Genomic DNA, 18,854 nt, shown 5'->3' with positions numbered 1-18,854 from the left:
TGAAAAAATATTTATTTATTTGGAGAGAGAGAAAGAGAGAGAGAGAGCACGCAAGCGGGGAGAGGGGCAGAGGGAGAAAATTTCCAAACAGGCTCCCTGCTTGCTGAGTGTGCAGCTGTACATGGGGCTTGATCCAGTGACCCATGAGATCATGACCTGAGCTGAAACCAGAAACCAAGAGTCAGGCACTCAACCAGTTGAGCCACCCAGGCACTGCTTATAATCATCTTTTAATGTCCTTTATCTCTTTTCTGTCCATGTGCAGAATTTAAGATTTTTTTTTAATTTAATGGCTATAATATGTAATATATTCTCTTGTCCTGTTCCCTTTGATCATAGTAGAGGGACATGGGACCAAGGAAGACCACATTGGCTCACATGGGGAATATATTTATATTAAGGGCACCATTTATACCTACAAATTTTATGATTAAAGTAGTTGGCCTATAACAAATTTTAAAGCAAAAGTGATTTAACAAAATTTAAATAAAAATATTCCTCATATTTGGAATTTAAAATTTGTAGTTTCTTTCTTCTAATAGTTGTTTAGTAAATCAAACATAAAACAAAATGTAACATAGTAATTCAAATAGAAAAATACATAATGAGATCTTGTTATATCATTTTATTTCAGTACAGAATAAATTCATGACAGGAATTTATGGGATGCTGACAGTCTATTGATTTGATCTGGATATAAGTGTGTTCATTTTAATGTTTCATCAGGTTGTATACATATGGTTTACGTGCTTTCTGTGTATATGTTATATTTTAATCAAATTAAAGAAATTGCCATTAAAGTATGAAGAAACTTAATCTTCTTTTCTCTTTTAAGGAAATGATTATTGACAGAGTTAATGGACAGGCCGTTCCTAGATATTTGATATATGACATAATTAAATTCAATGTAAGTACCATTAATATAATTTATAAAGTAAAAATTGTCCCTGAGATAACAGATCTGTTTTTACAAATAAAAATTGTTATCTGCCTTAGAGATAGTAGGAGAGAAAAATTGTGACTTGAGTTACTTATTTGCTATCTTAATAATAATTTTGCAACTTTCTCTGTCTTTAGATTTTGTTAACTACTTCAACTGAGTAAAGAAGAATAGTTTAGCTGATAAAATAAGACAGCATTTTATAAGATGGAAAGTGTTGGTTTTAGTTATCCTGTATACAATTAAAAAGAGCCCACAATTTTATTACTGTCACTTGAAAAAAAAAAAGAGAAGCTGATTATGGGTATTGAATGTATAACTTGGGGGCAAAAATATGTTATTCATGAGTACAGGCAGGAAACTTAAAAACAAAATATAAAATTCTGTTATAAATAGATATCAAAAAATAGAAATTATATTTTCTACCCATTTCCTATAGTTTTAGACAAGCCAAGAATCTGCCTGTTCATGTTTAATTATAGTATCAGTGTCTAAATTATTTAGGCAGTACAAGATGACTTCTGTAAATGCGAGAAACTCTTTCAATAGTGTACATCTATGAAAAGGTATAATCATTCCTCTAGACATATCTTATTCAAATTGCATAGCCATTTAGTATTCAAACCAGACTGAAAGCAATTAAGAATTCTGGAATTAAAAGTGCTGTTTAAGTTTTAGAATTCTGAAGATTTATAACAATTTTTTAAAAGTTCTTTTTTGGGGTATATATTTTAAATTATAGTATTGAGATTCAGGATTGCATTAATCCAGATTACTTTAAAGGCATTTTTTTTCCTGGAAATTTTCAATGTACATATTTCATTTTCTGTCGAATTTATAGATTTCAAACAGTTTTCTATTTAAGAGACTCAGGTCAGAAACCACCAAATTTAAATTTCATCTGTTTGTGATTACTATATGCCTCAAAAGTAGTGCTTTCCAGAATTGGCTTACTCTTATCATAGATCTTGGAATAATGTTCATTGACCCATAACGAGACCTAAAGGGTGGGGGTAGCATTGTTTTGTTGTGAATGGAAGAATTTTGTCTCCTCTGCCTTTTGACATTGAGCTCTGTTTTAGTGTGTGTTCCATGCAGGCTCACTTCTTAGCCTGGGAACTTTGTCTTTGACAACATCCTTCTAATTCTTTAAAAAAATATGAAAAATTTCAGTGTATACAAAAGTATAGAGAATGATATGAGTAATGCACATATACTAATCACCAGATTTATTGAAGCATAACATTTTGTCATTTTTACTCCACTCTCTTTTTAATAAGATAAATTATAACAGATTCAGAAGTTTCTCATGCATACCTCACTTATCTTATTCTTAACCGTCTTACCTAGAAGCAACTTCTACCTTGTATTTGATGTTTATTGTTTCCATGAGTATTTTTAATAACTTTACTATCTATGTGTGTGTCCATAAAATATATGTGGTATTGTTGTGCAAGGGTTCTAGTGCTATATAAATACTACACTATACTGTGGTACCAAGCATTTACTCTACATTATTTTGTTGAGATTTATTTGTATTAATGCATATAAGTTTAGTACATTCACTTTAATTACTATTGAGTATTGCTTTGTATAAATATATAGATTTTGTCTTTTTTCCTTTTGATGAACAATTAGGTTTCTGTATTTTGCTATTATATTACTATTAAACAGTTTAATATATTCTTGTGTGCATACATCAGAATTTGTCTAGGGCAGTTCTCATTCTTGGGATGTAAGCACCTGAGGTGTTTTTAAAAAGTACAATCCTTTATCCCTACTTCCATCATAGAGATTCTGACTGAATTGTCAACTTCAGGTGTATTTGCTACATTGCTGAATTCCTCTCAGAAGTAGACGTAACAACTTAACTACAGTTGGTATTATCAGAGTTTAAAGTTTTTGCTAATTGGATGTGTGTGAAATGGTATCTCATCTTGTTTTAATTTGCTTTTCCCTTATTACTGATGAAGTTAAGCCTACTTCATATGTTCATTTTTACTTGTTTGGATTTTTCTTTTGTCATTTAACCTTAAGTTGGAATAATTTTCTGGTTTTTCTATTTGGTTGTCAGTCTCCTTAATGTGTAGGAACTAATTATCTTTTCTGGATTCTAATCCTTTTTTGGTTATGTATGTGACAAACAATATTTTCTGCAAATTAGTATCTATAATGCACAGGAGTTTTTCGTTTTCATGAAATCAAACTTACTAGACCTTCTCAAAGTTTGTGCTTTTGTGTCCTGTTTAGGAAATTCATTAATTTTGCTATAAGAATGGTTAAGTTATGCTTTTACAAGGTCTATATTTACTCAATAAATACTTCGGTGCCATTAGTTGTAAAGTCACATTTCCCCCCACATTTCTGATATTAGGATATATTTATAATCAAAAGCATGTCATATATTTAATTCTTTAATTTATTATGGAGCCTTGATGGTTAACTAGCTTATTTTGAATCACCAGATCAAGGTTACTATTAGAAAAAAAATGATGTTTTGAAAAAATAGTTAAAATCTTTTTAGTTCCCTTAGTTTATTTTGTCCAGGAGGATTTCATTGATCATCTTTTATATGTCAAGTGCTGTTCCTGGTAGTGGATATACACAGATGAATAAGATGTAATTTCTTGCCTTCAGGGAATTTATAATTTGATACACTGGCCTCCAAAGAATACCATTTCAACAATGGGATTTGGGAAGAAAGTAGAACTTTTGTTTATTTTTATCTATTCAATTTTTGTTGTATAAAATATACAGTTGTACATGTTGCAACTCATTAAAAATTAACATGCATGTATTGTAAACATTTGTTAGGGTATGTATTTAGATTGAGTACAAAATCAAAAGAAATTTGTGTACCACTGGTCTTATGGATGAGAAATAAATGTAAAGAAATAATTATAATAGTATAAGAACAATAAAGATATGTTAGAAATATAGGGATATATGAAAGGAACTAGAGAGGTGAGAGTATTTCGGTTTAACCAGGGTTCAGTTGAGTCAAGGAAGCATGGACTTGCAGATAAGAGAAAAAAGTTACATGGATTAATTTTGAAGGATAGAATCATGGAGGTCAGGAGCATTAGAGGTTGTTAGTGTACTTATGTGTGGTGGGATGTGGGACACAGCAAGAAATGAGAATAATCTGTAGAATAGGGGGCCAGGGGACTTGAATAGGCATTTTAGCTTAGTTCTGGATGTAAGTCGGGCAGTATTGAAGGGTTTTAGTTAGGGTAATGATAGGATCTTTCTGTTGTCTGTTTTCAATGATTTATCACCTACCTATCAAGTACTTCCTTTCTTGAAGGCAGCATAGATTTGAAGGTGAACTTGCTTTCAATTTTTTCTTGTTGCTTTGATTTATGTGTATATATACATAAATATACATACACATAAATATATATACATAAATATATGATATATATTAAAGTAAAAAGTATTTAGAAGAAAATTTAGACCACTTAAATATTTTTAGACGATTGTTAGACTTTATTTTCTTAAAAAAATGGACAACTTGCTTGTTCCACATTAATTTTATAGAAGTCTGAATTCATCTAATAAGTCTAATAAATAAGCCTAACATTTTAGATTTTTCAACCTTATTGATGATGCAGATGTCATGGAAAAGAATGGACTTTGTGATGATTTACTGATGTTTCCTCAATACATACCTTTTACAAACAGTTGTATGCCTTCATGTAAAGGGAACATATTATACTACCTCATATCTAGGGCTTACTCTCTCTTGCTCCTTATTCTTATTAAGTATCAGAATTGTCATCCTTCCAAAATTGAGAAAAAGTCATCCTCAAGGCATATTTAATGTCCACAGCTTAACCAAATACTACCACCCTTTTGTAAGCATTAGGTTGTGTAAATGTTAGGCTGAGTAATATAGATTAGAGAAGAGGAAGAAGATGAAAAGGTGAGAAAAATTCATGGAAGGGTGTCCAATTGTAAAGTAAAGAAGAAAGGTACTTGATATGAGGTGATCCTACTAATCTGGATGGTTACTGTTAGCCAGATGAAGTATTGGATGCTGTATTATATATACTATTAGGGTAGGGAAAGCCCCTACCTTCAATTTACAGAAAAAGTATATGCACTTTTAACTTTATGGTTCAAATCATCTATACCACATATATGTGTACCATACTATATACTGTATATGAAGAGCTTTCTTTATAACTATATAATTGAGTATATTATGGAAACTGTTCTATATTAGTTTTTAGAGTTGAGATTGTATTAGTCTAATAATTATCTTGTGTTTATTGAGGCCTGTAAAGCATTAGTGCTTTAAGCAACAAGAAACATTTAGGTGACTATGTTGTTTATTTTGATGTGTTATTTGCTTATACTTTCCTGAATTATGTAGATTTTTGTTTTATATAGGTTTTACTAATTTATATAATTTTACTAATTCAAATAATAAAAATGATTACTGAGTATATTAATACTTTAATTCAGATGTGAAAACATCAGATTAATTTATATTAGAGAAGATTTATACCACTCTTCCATTATATTTTATGCATTTATGGTTTTAAAATAACTAATTGTGTATGTGTTTAGGTGTGTTTAATTAGTGAAATCAGGACTGGCATATGTGGTTATGCAGGGTGTGCATTAGACAAGTCCAAAGGATGCTGTTTATGTAGACTGATATGTACACTGTGACAGCCTTAATAATTATGCTGATAAAATAGTTTTCAGTGTTGAAATTTAAATAATTGTCTCATTTAATTCAGGCACAGCCAGTTGGAGATTGTGATTTTAATATTCGTCTGCAGTGTATAGAAAGAGAAATAATAAGCCCTCGACATGAAAAAATGAAGACTGGGCTCATTGACAAAACACAGGAACCGTTTAGTGTCAGAAATAAGCCATTTTTTGACATCTATACGTCAAGAAAGGTAAAATTTTCTAATTAGTACTTACAGCGTGTCATAATTCAGCTTATAAGAGGAATATGAATGACATTTTACTGCCCAGTTGTCTTGATTTTTTTCAGAAATTATTTTAATTGAATATAACACTATTCTGGACAAATGTGCACTTCCCAAGTCTTCTCCAAAGTAAAATTCTCAGTGATGGAAATTTAAACTCGGTTACTTTCTTGTTTCTCATAATAGTTTTTAATTCATGGCTGTTGGTTTATGTTATCTTTTTTAAAAAGCTGTAAACAGTAAAGAATGATATAGTGTGAAAATCACCTGTTATGCTTTCTGAAGGTCACCTGTGGTTGGTACATACTACTCTTACTCAAAAAATTCATTTGTGTACACACACATATATTGAGAGTTTTCTTTTACTTCTTTCTGTTGTTTTGGCACTTAAAATGCATCATACTGAATCTTCTTGGATTGTTGTTTTTTCACCTAACAATGTGGTGTGGGAATATTTCCAGGTCATTGCTTAGAGGTTTGCCATGTTATTTTTTACCTGCTACATGGTATTTGACAGTAAAGATACACCATGAAATTACTATGTTTTGGAGAAGGGTGGCTATGATAGAATAATATATAGGAAGTATAGCAACATATGCAATTAGGTGTTTTAAACTCCTTTCTAGTATAATTCCACATGCTAGATGATGCAAGTTTTTGTTGTATTTTTACCTAATTCTGCTCAAGTCCACTTAATTTGGTATTAGCCCTTGGATATAATAATAGCAGTAATTCCAGCACTGCCCAGGGCCTGTCTTTTTTCCTGTCAAGGGATATAAAGTTATCATTCTATTTTTATTGATATTTGGTGTGGAACTATTGATTGACCACTCCTGCCATGATCTTCTCACGGTTCACTGCTTGCCTTTTGTGTCTGTTATGGCAGCAGGAATGTTATCAGGGTCTCTATTTCTGTGCCCTGCCCAATCTATAGGGTAAGGATAAGGTTGGCTAACACTTAACCTGGGCCATGTCATTGGTGAAAATTTGCTAACTGGAGCAGTAGTCTCTTACAGAAATACTTTTGAAGTTATAAATCAGTGTAAAAGTTGGGCAAAAGCCACATGGTTTTAGTTTGCATTGGTTTTGAAAAAAAAATTAACTTGACAGCTTATGCTGTTATAATTCAAGTTCAGCATTTAAGAAAATGTGTCTTAGATTGTATAGGTTTCTTGAGTCTGAATCAGTGCTACTTAGACATATTTGCAGTGGATGACTATTAGAAAACTGTTCTTTAGGGATATGAAATTGTTGGGTTGAACAGTTTTTCATGTAGTTTTCCACTAGAAAAACCTGTTCTTTTTTTTTTCTTTCTTTATGTAGCCCCTTTAAGAAGCATATTCTCTTTTTTAAAGGAATTTTGGTTGGAATTTTAACTATACTTCCCTCCCCACCATTTCCAGTTCTTACTGTTACTTTTTGTTCCCAGGAATACAGAAGGAAAGCTCATTTTGTAGCATGGTCTAAAGGATAAGAGTAGTAACACCAGGTATAGGATAGTAGGTACAGTAAACAGATTATTGCTGTAGAAATAATTATTTTTATCATTGCTAATGGCAATGGGTGAACTAGTGATATTATGAATGATAAAGCATTTGTCAGAGAAGTGTGTATCATTTTATGAGGAAAGTTTTTATGTGGTTTTAAACAAAATTTACAACTACAAAGAATGCATGTTTTTGCAGAACATAGAATATTTTTTCTGTATATTGTTAAAATCATGGTGATAACTTTGATTTTAGGACTTTATGTAGCTCTGTAAAAACCTACTCAATTTGTCATTTGATCTGTCAAGCCCAGTGAAAAGATCATGAGTTGTTCAGTTTTTAACTTTAATATACATAGTTACAATATAATATCCAAGGTAGTAAAAATAAGTAGCAGCTTCTCAAATTACAACTTATTTGTATTTACAGCTTGAGGACCAATTAAAAAAGAATTATTTGAATGATTAATATGGTTTACAAAATTGTAAAAATCATGCAGCAAAGTTTCTCTGAAGGTTTCCTATTCATTTATCACCTAAGAAGAATCACCATTGCCATTAGCATTTACTGTATCTGTCAGAATTTTCCTCTGCATATATAAGCAAATACATTTGTTAATATTCTTACCAACCTCATCCAAGAGATGACTCTTAACATACTGTTCTGTACTTTGCTTTTTCTACTTAATGTATTTTGAGTCCCTTTGCCCTATTGGTACTTTGAGGTTATCCCCTTTTCATTCTTTTTTTTTTCCTCCCTCCCTCCCTCCCTCCCTCCCTCCCTTCCTTCCTTCCTTCCTTCCTTCCTAATTTTTTTTAACAGTTGCACAGATTTCCATCTTATTAGTGAACCATAATTTAACTATTCCATAGCTTAGACATTTGCGTTGTTTTTCCTCATTTGGTAGATTTTTGTTTCTTTGTTTTGCATAGGAATATTCCATTGTGTCTGCACTAATTATTGAAGAGACTATCCTTTTTCATTGAATTGTATTTGTACCTTTATGAAAAATAGGTTGTCATGTATGTTTGGGTCTTTTTCTAGATTTTGTTCTTTTCTCTTGTTTTTATTTGTCTGCCTTTACACTAGTACCACACTGTCTTGATTACTTTTCAAATTAAATCTTGAAATGAGATAGGATTAATCTTCCAATTTTATACTTCTTTTTTGAAGTTGTTTTGGCTATTCTAGGCCTCTACATTTTCCTATGAGTTTTAGAATAAGCTTGTCAGTATATACAAAATGGAAGCTGGGATTTGGACTGGAATTGCATTGATTGTAGAGATCAATTTAGGGAGAAGAATTGATACCCTAACAATGTTGAATTTTCCAATTCATCAACCTGGTATTTTCCTTTTATTTAGGTCTTTAATTTCTCTCAGCTATTTTTGTAGTTTTAAGGATCAGGTTTTACTCATCCTAGTTTTTTCAGATTGGTTTCATACTGTTTGATATATATAGCATTTAAAAAATTTCAGGGGCAGCCCTGGTGGCTCAGTGGTTTAGCACTGTCTGCAGCCCAGGGTGTGATCCTGGAGACCCGGGATTGAGTCCCACATCGGGCTCCCTGCATGGAGCCTGCTTCTCCCTCTGCCTGTGTCTCTGCTTCTCTCTCTCCTCTCTGTGTATTCTCATGAATAAATAAATAAAATCTTTAAAAAAAATAAAAAATTTCAATTTTTAATTTTTGATAATATATAGTAATACATTGATTTTTGTATATTGATTTTTTCTTACAGTCTTGTTAAATATCTTAAAATATTTTGTTACTGTTTGTAATAATTCTTCAGTTAATTTTCTTAGATTTTCTAGTTATTTAATCATATTAAGTATAAATAGAAATAGTTTTCTTTAGTTTTTTAGATTGCTTTTTGTAGATTTCATCAGATCTTTTTATGTAGACAAACATGTTGTCTGGAAAAAAGGGGGTACTTTTACTTTCCATTTCCAGTCTGTATATCTTTTTTTGCTCTTGCCTTTTTGCCCTGGCTAGAGCCTCTTATTTAATGTTGAATGGAAGTAGGGAGAGTGAACAAGCCATATTTGTTCCTTTTGTTTGGAGCAGGAAAAGTTTGTTTTTAACTATTAAGGGTGATGTTACCTGTAGGACTTTAGCAGATACCTTTTATACAAGATGAATTTTTAAATTTGAAAGCTGTTAATTTTCAAATACTGATTTTATACAATTCTCACTGTATATTTTGTTACTGTTTGTAATAATTCTTTAGTTGATTCTCTGGATTTTCTAGGTATTTAAGCATATTAAGTATAAATAGACATAGTTTTCCTCTTTAGACTTTTCATACATTAATTTTTTTCTCATCTGATTCAGTTATGCATGAATACAATTTTAAACTAGTGATAGTTATAGGGATCCTTGTTTTGTTTATGATTTGAGTAGGAATGCTTCTAGTGATTCTTCAAAGTATAATATATTGTCTTTGAGTCTGGAATCTATTTTATCAAGTTAAACAAGTGTCTGATTCTATTTTACTGAGTTGCTTTGCTTTTAAACAAGAATTAAGTATTCAGTGTTGTCAAGTGGCTTTTTATGTACTATGGGTAAAATATCATTATCTTTTTCTGTTAGATTTGTTTATCTCATGAATTAAATGAACATATTTCCTGATGTGATAAGCCCTAGTTAATCTTACTGTATTATTGTAAGTGTTTTTATTATAATTTCTTTAGAGCAGTTTTAGGTTCACGTTTTGTTTTGTTTTGTTTTTGTTTTTTTTTTTTTTGGTTTCGGGTTTTTGTTTATTATTGTTTGCTTATTATTTATTTAGAAGATTTTATTTATTTATTCATGAGAGACATAGAGAGAGGCAGAGACACAGACAGACAGAGAAGCAGGCTCCACGCAGGGAGCCTGATGTGGGACTCGATCCTGGGACTCCAAGATCATGCCCTGGGCCAAAGGCATGCACTCAACTACTGAGCCACCCAGGTGTCCCCAGGTTTTTGTTTAAATCACCATTAGTGAACCTATGGTGTAATATTAGTTTCAGGTATAGAATTTAGTGATTCATCACTTACATACAACACCCAGTGCTCATTACAAGTGCTCTCCTTAATACCCATCACCTATTTTTATTCATTCATTTATTATTAAGATTATTTATTCATTCATTCATGAGAGACACAGAGAGAGAGAGAGGCAGAGACATACGCAGAGGAAGAAGCACTCTCCTTGCAGGGAGCCCGATGTGGGACTTCATCTCCCAACTCCGGGATCACACCCTGAGTCGAAGACAGATAGTCAACCGCTGAGCCACCCAGGCATCCCTACCCATCACCTATTTAACCAGTCCCCCTTACCACCTCCCCTCTGGCAACCCTCAGTTTGTTCTCTATAGTTAAGAGGCTATTTTCTGGTTTGCCTCTTGTTCCATGTTCATTTGTTTTGTTTCTTAAATGCCACATATGAGTGAAATCATGTGGTATTTGTCTTTCTCTGAATTACTTTGCTTAGGGTGATACTCTCTACCTCTATCCATGTAGTTGCAAGTGGCAAGATTTTATTCTTTTCATGGCTAATACTCATTTATATCTATATCTGTATATATATACACACAGAGACACACACTACGTCTTCTTCATCAGTTGATGGACATCTAGGGCGTTTCCATAATTGGGCTATTATAGATAATTCTGCTATAAGCATTGGGGTGCATATAACCTTTTAAGTCAATATTTTTGTATTATTTGGATAAATGCATAATAGTTCAATGGCTGGATCCTACGGTTGTTCTATTTTTAACTTTATTTTTTGGTATTTTTTTTATTGGCATTCGATTTGCCAACATATAGCATAACACTTGTTGATATGATCTATCCCGTTGATTATTTTATGAGTGTTGAACCAGCCTTGCATCCCAGGGATAAATCTCACTTGTTTAAGAAGAATAATCTTCTTAATGTACTGTTGGATCCTATTGGCTAGTATCCTGTTGAGAATTTCTGCATATGTGTTCATCAGGGATATTGGTCTGTAATTCTCCTTTTTGGTGGGGTCTTTGGTTTTGGAATTAAGGTGTTGCTGGCCTCATAGAACGAGTTTGGAAGTATTCCATCCCTTTCTATCTTTCGGAACAGCTTTAGTAGAATAAGTATAGTTTCTTCTTTAAACGTTTTATAGAATTCCCCTGGGAAGCCATCTGGCCCTGAACTTTTGTGTCTTGGAGGTTTTTGATAAGTGCTTCAATTTCCTCCCTGGTTATCATCCTGTTCAGGTTTTCTATTTCTTCCTGTTCCAGTTTTGGTAGTTTATGGTTTTCCAGAAATGCATCCATTTCTTCTAGATTTCCTAATTTATTGTTATATAGCTGCTTATAATATGTTTTTAAAATCATTTGTATTTCCTTGGTATTGATGGTGATCTCTCCTTTTTCATTTGTGATTTTATTAATTTGGGTCTTTTCTCTTTTGTTTTTAATAAGATGGGCTAATGGTTTATCTATCTTATTAATTCTTTCAAAGAACCAACTCCTGGTTTTGTTGATCTGTTCCATATTCTCTGGTCTCTATTTCATTGAGTTCTGCTCAAATCTTTATTAGCTCTCTTCTTCTGCTGGGTGGAGGTTTTATTTGCTGTTCCTTCTCCTGCTCCTTTAGGTGCCAGGTTAGCTTTTGTATTTGAGTTTTTTCCAGTTTTTTGAGGGATGCTTGTATTGCGATGTATTTCCCTCTCAGGACTGCTTTGGTTGTACCCCAAAGATTTTGAACGGTTGTATCTTCATTCTCATTAGTTTCCATGAATCTTTTTAATTCTTCTCTAATTTCCTGGTTGACCCTTTCATCTTTTAGCAGAATGGTCTTTAACCTCCACGTGTTTAATTTCTTCCAAATTTCTTCTTGTGATTTAGTTCAAGTTTCAAAGCATTATGGTCTGAAAAATATGCAGGGGACAATCCCAATCTTTGGTATCAGTTAAAACCTGATTTGTGACCCAGTGTGTGGTCTATTTTGGAGAAAGTTCCATGTGCACTTGAGAAGAATGTGTATTCAGTTGCGTTTGGATGTAAAGTTCTGTAAATATCTGTGAAATACATCTAGTCCAGTGTATCATTTAAAGCTCTTGTTTCTTTGGAGATGTTGTGCTTAGAAGATCTATCAATTGTAGAAAGCACCGTGTTCAAGTCTCCAAGTATAAGTGTATTATTATCTAAGTATGTCTTAACTTTGGTTATTAATTGATTGATATACTTGGCAGCTCCCACATTCAGGACATAAATATTCATGATTGTTAGGTTCTCTTGTTGCATATATCCTTTAAGTATGATATAGTGCCCCTCTTCATCTCTTACTACTATCTTTGGGATAAACTTTAATTTATCTGATATGAGGATGGCTACCCCTGCTTTCTTTTGAGGACCATTTGAATGATAAATGGTTCTCCAACCTTTTATTTTCAGGCTGTGGTGTCCTTCTGTCTTAAATGAGTCTCTTTGTAGACAGAAAATAGATGGGTCTTGCTTTTTTATCCAGTCTGAAACCCTGTGCCTTTTGATGGGATCATTAAACTCATTCACGTTCAGAGTTACTATTGAAAGATATGAACTTAATGTCGTCATAATATCTATTCAGTCCCTGTTTTTGTGGATTGTTTCTTTGGACTTCCTCTTTCTTTTACAGAGTCCTCCTTAATATTTCTTGCAGAGCTGGTTTGGTGGTCACATATTCTTTCAGTTTCTGCTTATCTTGGAAGCTCTTTATCTTTCCTTCTATTCTGATTGAGAGCCTTGCTGGATAAAGTATTCTTGGCTGCATGTTCTTCTCATTTAGGACCCTGAATATATCCTGCCAGCCCTTTCTGGCCTGCCAGGTCTCTATGGAGAGGTCTGCTGTTAATCTAATATTTCTCCCCATATAAGTTAGGGATCTCTTGTCTCTTGCTGGTTTAAGGATTTTCTCTTTATCTTTGAAATTTGCAAGTTTCACTATTAAATGTCAGGATTGAACGGTTTTTATTGATTTGGCGGGGGGAACCTTTCTATCTCCTGGATTTGAATGCCTGTTTCCCTCCCCAAGTTAGGGAAGTTCTCAGCTATGATTTGTTCAAATACACTTTCTGGTCCTTTGTCCCTTTTGGTGCCCCCTGGAACCCCAGTTAAATTAGATTATTCCTTCTGAGGCTGTCATTTATTTCCCTTAACCTTTCCTCAGGATCTTTTAATTGTTTTTCTCTTTTTCTTCAGCTTCCTTCCTTGTCATCAGCTTGTCTTCTATGTCACTCACTCTTTCTTCTATTAACCCTCGTCGTTAGGACCTCCAGTTTGGATTGCATCTCATTTAATTGATTTTTTATTTTGGCCCGATTAGATCTAAATTCTGCAGTCATGAAGTCCCTTGAATCCTTTATGCTTTTTCCAGAGCCACCAGTGGCTTTATAATTGTGCTTCTGAATTGGCTTTCTGACATCGAATTGTAATCCAAATTCTGTAACTCTGTGGGAGAGAGGACTGTTTCTGATTCTTTTGTGGTGAGTTCTTTCTAGTCATTTTGCTCAGTGCAGAGTGGCTAAAACCAAGTTGTACTGGAAAAAGGAAGGAAAAAAAAAAGAAAAAAAGGGGGAGACAAAAGGAAACAACAAAAAACGGAAACGAAAAACAAAACAAAACAAAACAAAAGCTAACAAAAAAAACAAGGAGGGGTATCCTCTGATTCTATATACTGTAAGTCCCTCAACTTTCCCCGGAGCTTTTCAGTGCTGTTTGGTCAGGAACTTGCTCTTCCCCTGTCCTTCCAGCTGGTCTTCTGGGGGAGGGGCCTGCTGTGCTGATTCCCAGGTGTGTGCACCTGGGGGGAGCTGCCCTGCCCCCTGCCACATGCACAGTTCAGTGGGAGCTATTTATCCTATAAGGCCCCTGTTCCCTGGTGGCCCCGCTCAGTCCCAGGCACAAGGTGACACAGGGAGGAACAACAAGACTGGCGGCAGCCAGCTCTCCAGCTCTAGTGTCAGCTCCCGCAGTAACTACCGTAGTCTCCCAGTCCACACTGGCCTGGATGCTCGGGAAGTGGGGGGTGCTGATCTGCACAGCTCAGGGCCGCCCGGCAGCAGGAGCATCCTCGCAGTCCTGTGTCCTCCCAGCCTCCTCCTGTCCCTGGATAGAAGTGCGAACCCTTCTCACTGTAGCATTCCAGCTGTTCTCTCTTTAAATCTCAGGCTGAATTCGCAGGTTTTCAGGATGATTTGAAAGTTATTTAGGTAAGTTGGTGGGGACAGGTGACTTGAGACACTACTCTTCTGCCATCCTGCCCTGCCCCCTCAAATGCTTTTTCTGCATCTATTGAGAGGATTATATGGTTCTTTTCTTTTATTAATGTGGCATATTTATATTGATTGATTTGCAGATGTTGAACCACCCCTGTAGCCCAGGAATAAATCCCACTTGGTCGTGGTGAATAATCTTTTTTAATGTACCACTGGATCCAATTAGCTAGTATCTTGTTGAGAATTTTTGCATCCGTGTTCATCAGGACATTTGCCTGTAATTCTCCTTTTCAGTGGGGTCTTTATCTGGTTTTGGAATTGAGGTAATACTGGCCTCATAGAATGAGTTTGGAAGTTTTCCTTCCATTTCTATTTTTTGGAACACTTTGAGAAAAATAGGTATTAACTTTTCTTTAAATGTTTGGTAGAATTCCCTTGGTAATCTGGCCCTGGACTTTTGTTTGTTGGGAGATTTTTGATTACAGATTCAATTTTTCTTGGTGGTTATTGATTTGTTCAAGTTTCCTGTTTCTTTTCAGTTTTGGTAGTTTATATGGTTCTAGGAATTTATCCATTTCTTCCAGATTGCCCAGTTTGTGTATAATTTTTCATAATATTCTCTTATAATCATTTGTATTTCTGTGCTGTTGGTTGTGATCTTTCCTTTCACGTTTGTGGTTTTGTTTCTTGGGATCCTTTTTAAAAAATTTTTATTTTTTTATTATTATTTTTTAATATAAATTTATTTTTTATTGGTGTTCAACTTGCCGACATATAGAATAACACCCAGTGCTCATCCCATCAAGTGTACCCCTCAGTGCCTGTCACCCAGTCACCCCCACCCCCCACTCACCTCCCCCTCCACCCCCCCTAGTTCGTTTCCCAGAGTTAGGAGTCTCTCATATTCTGTCTCCCTTTCTGATATTTCCCACTCATTTTTTCTCCTTTCCTCTTTATTCCCTTTCACTATTTTTTATATTCCCCAAATGAATGAGACCATATAATGTTTGTCCTTCTCTGACTTATTTCACTCAGCATAATACCCTCCAGTTCCATCCACGTTGAAGCAAATGGTGGGTATTTGTCGTTTCTAATGGCTGAGTAATATTATTGGGATCCTTTCTGTTATCTTTTTCATAATTTTGTCTAGGAGTTTATCAATTTTATTCTTTAAAGAACTAGCTCCTCGTGTCATTGATCTGTTCAACTGTCTTTTGTTTGTTTGTATATCATTATTTCTGCTTTGATCTTTATTATTTCCCCTTTTCTGCTAGCTTTAGACTTCATTTGTTCTTTTTTTAGCTTCTTTAGGTGTAAGGATTAGGTTGTGTGTTTGAGATTTTTCTTGCTGCTTGAAGTGGGCCTGTATTGCTATATACTTTTTATGACCATTTTTGCTACATCACAAATGTTTTAGACCATCATATTTTCATTTTTTCCATGTATTTTTAAATTTCTTCTTTAGTATCTCGGTTGATTCATTCATTCTTTAGTAGGATGTTCTTTGGTCTCCATGTATTTTTGGTCTTTCAAATTTTTTCTTGTGGTTGACTTCAAGTTTTATAGCATTGTCGGAAAATATGCAAAGTATGATTTCTTTTTGTGCTTGTTGATGCCTGATTTGTGACCTGGCATGTGATCTTTTCCAGAGAATGTTCCATGTGCACTCAAAGAGAATGTATATTCTGCTACTTTAGGATGAAATGTTCTGAATATATCTGTTAAATCCATCTGGTTCAGTGTGTTTCCTCGTTGATTTTCTGCTTAGATGATCTGTCCATTTTAAGTGGGGGTGTTAAAGTCCCCTACTATTACTGTATTTTTATCAGTAAGTTCCTTTATGTTTATATTAATTGTTTTATATATTTGGGTGCTCTCACGTTGGGGGGCATAAATATTTACAACTGTTAGATCTTCTTGTTGGATAGACCCCTTTATTATGATGTAGTGGCCTTCTTGATCTCTTGTTACAGTGTTTGGTTTAAAATCTGGTTTGTCTGATACAAGTATTGCTACTTGGCTTTTCTTGACATCCATTTGCATGGTAAATATTTCTTCATCCCCTCATTGTCAATCTAGAGGTGTTTTTAAGGTCAAAATGAGTCTCCTATAGGCAGCATATAGATGGGTATTTTTTTTTAATCCATCTGCCTATGTTGTTTGATTGCAGCATTTAGTATATTTACATTCAGAGTAATTATTGGTAGATATGAATTTAATGCTTAATTTTATTACTTGTTTTGTCATTTCTGGAGATTTTCTTTCTTCCTCTCTAGTCTTTGTTGATTTTGGTTTTTCTTTCCACTCAAAGTATCTCCTTTAATATTTCTTGCAGGGCTGGTTTTGTGGTCACAAACTTCTTAGTTTTTGTTTGTCTGGGAAACGTTTTATTTCTCCTTCTATTCTGAATGACAGTCTTGCTCGATAGAGTATTCTTGGCTGAATATTTTAACCATTTAGCACATTGAATGTATCATGCCACTCTCTTCTTGCCTGTCAGGTTTCTGTGGATAGACTTGCTGCTAACCCTATGTGTCTTCCTTTGTAAGTTAGGAGCTTCTTTTGTCTTACTGCTTTTAGTTTTTTTTTTTTTAATCTCTACATTTGGTAGTTTAACTACAATATATCTTGGTGTTAGCCTGCTTTTGTTGTTTTTGATGGGAGTTCTCTGTGCCTCCTGGATTTGGATGTCAGTTTCCTTCCCCAGATTAGGGAAGTTGTCACCTATAATTTCCTCAAGTAAATGTTTTGCCCCTTTCCCCTCTGTCTCCTGCTGGGACTCTTTCATATTATTAATGTTATTAAGTTTATGAAGTTGCTGAGTTTCCTGTCAACATTGATCCAATATTTTTCTTCCCCCCTTCTTTTCAGCTTCATTATTTCCCATAATTTAATCTTTTGTATCACATATTTGTTCCTCTGCTTCTTCTACTCTTGTGGTCATTACATTCAGTGCGTTTCAAGTCTTGTTTATTGCATTTTTCATTCTGGCATGACTAGTTTTTAGGTCTTTTATCTCTGTGGTAAAAACCCCCCTGGTGTCTTTTATGCTTTTTTCAAGTCCAGCTATTACCCTTATGATTGTTGCTTTAAATTCTGGATCACGAATATTACTTATATCTGTTTCAGTTAGATCCCAGACTGTGACCTTCTCTTGTTCTTTCTTTTGAGATGAATTCATCTGTCTTGGCATTTTGTTGTTGTCATCATCATCTTTTTTTTTTTATATTTTATTTATTTATTCATGAGAGACACACAGAGAGAGGGAGAGACATAGGCAGAGGGAGAAGTAGGCTCCATGCAGGGAGCCTGGTGTGGGATTGATCCTGGAACTCTGGGATCACGCCCTAAGCCAAAAGCAGATGCTCAATTGGTGAGCCACCCAGGTGTCCCTAGGTCTGTGTCTTCTTTAGTGTGTTAGGAAATCTGGTTATGTTTCTTGCCCCCAAGGGTAATGGCTTTATGAAGAAGAGGTCATATACTGTCCGGGGCCTGGTGCTTCAGGAAGTGTCTCTGGTGTATGCTGTGTGCACTCTGCTGCTGTATCTTGCCTGCTCTTTCCTGTGGCTAGTCCTCTACAGAGTTTTTCCTTGCCTGAAGTATGGAATATTTGGACCTTGGCCATACGGTGGTAAGTTTTTTAACTAGGTGTGCTCTGGTCTGTTTATTAAAAGAGACCTGATGCTATAGTCAGTAGTCATGGGATTTGTGCTGGTCTCCTGGGGGAGGGGCCTGATGCACTGGTCCTCAGGCATACTTGCCCAAGTAAAGCTGCACTAGCTAACTGCAGGGGGTGGGGCCTGGTGTAAGCTGTTTAAGCTGCCATTGTTGGCTGTGCTGCTTACTGGTTAGTTTATGCTGAGAGGCCTGGGGAGGTTATGCTAAGGGGATGGTGAAGGAAAATGGTACTTGCTCATCTCCTAGATATACTCCAAGAAGGAGGAACCATCTCTCTCGTGCATCCCAGGGGATCTTCAGGTTTCGCCATCTGCTCCTGGGCTATCTGCCCTCTTTTCCATAGGACCATTGCAGCACCCACTGGTCTCCACACCAGCACTGCCACAGGTCTCTAAATCTCTATTTTTGGAGCCCTGCTGGTTGTAAAAACTCAGAAAAATCAGCCCCTCATGTTTTCCCAGTTACTGGCTTTGGGAAAATGTTTTCCTTGTGCAATTTTCTGTGTGTATTCTCCCTCTTCCTCCCTCCCTCCCGTCCTCTCTCCTTCCTTCCCTCACTTTCTCTCTTCCCCTATTTTCCTCCCC

At 34.8% G+C, this 18,854-nt stretch overlaps 1 protein-coding gene across 6 annotated transcripts in view; it reads left to right on the top strand.

The window, feature by feature from the left end:
• The window catches only part of RNGTT (RNA guanylyltransferase and 5'-phosphatase), a 362,295-nt gene that overhangs the window by 129,656 nt on the left and 213,785 nt on the right, over positions 1-18,854 (top strand). For all 6 annotated transcript variants that reach the window (XR_007401296.1, XM_025444846.3, XM_049092354.1 and 3 more), the window contains exons 10-11: positions 836-907; positions 5,692-5,856. Coding sequence is in view for 5 of the 6 variants with exons in the window: in XM_025444846.3 (XP_025300631.1) it covers positions 836-907; positions 5,692-5,856 (237 nt within the window). In the remaining variant the exon portion in view is untranslated. The remainder of the gene's footprint in view (positions 1-835; positions 908-5,691; positions 5,857-18,854) is intronic.

Source organism: Canis lupus, chromosome 12 (assembly GCF_003254725.2).
Source record: "Canis lupus dingo isolate Sandy chromosome 12, ASM325472v2, whole genome shotgun sequence".
Lineage (NCBI taxonomy): Eukaryota > Metazoa > Chordata > Mammalia > Carnivora > Canidae > Canis > Canis lupus.
This window is presented reverse-complemented; position numbering and strand designations above follow the sequence as displayed.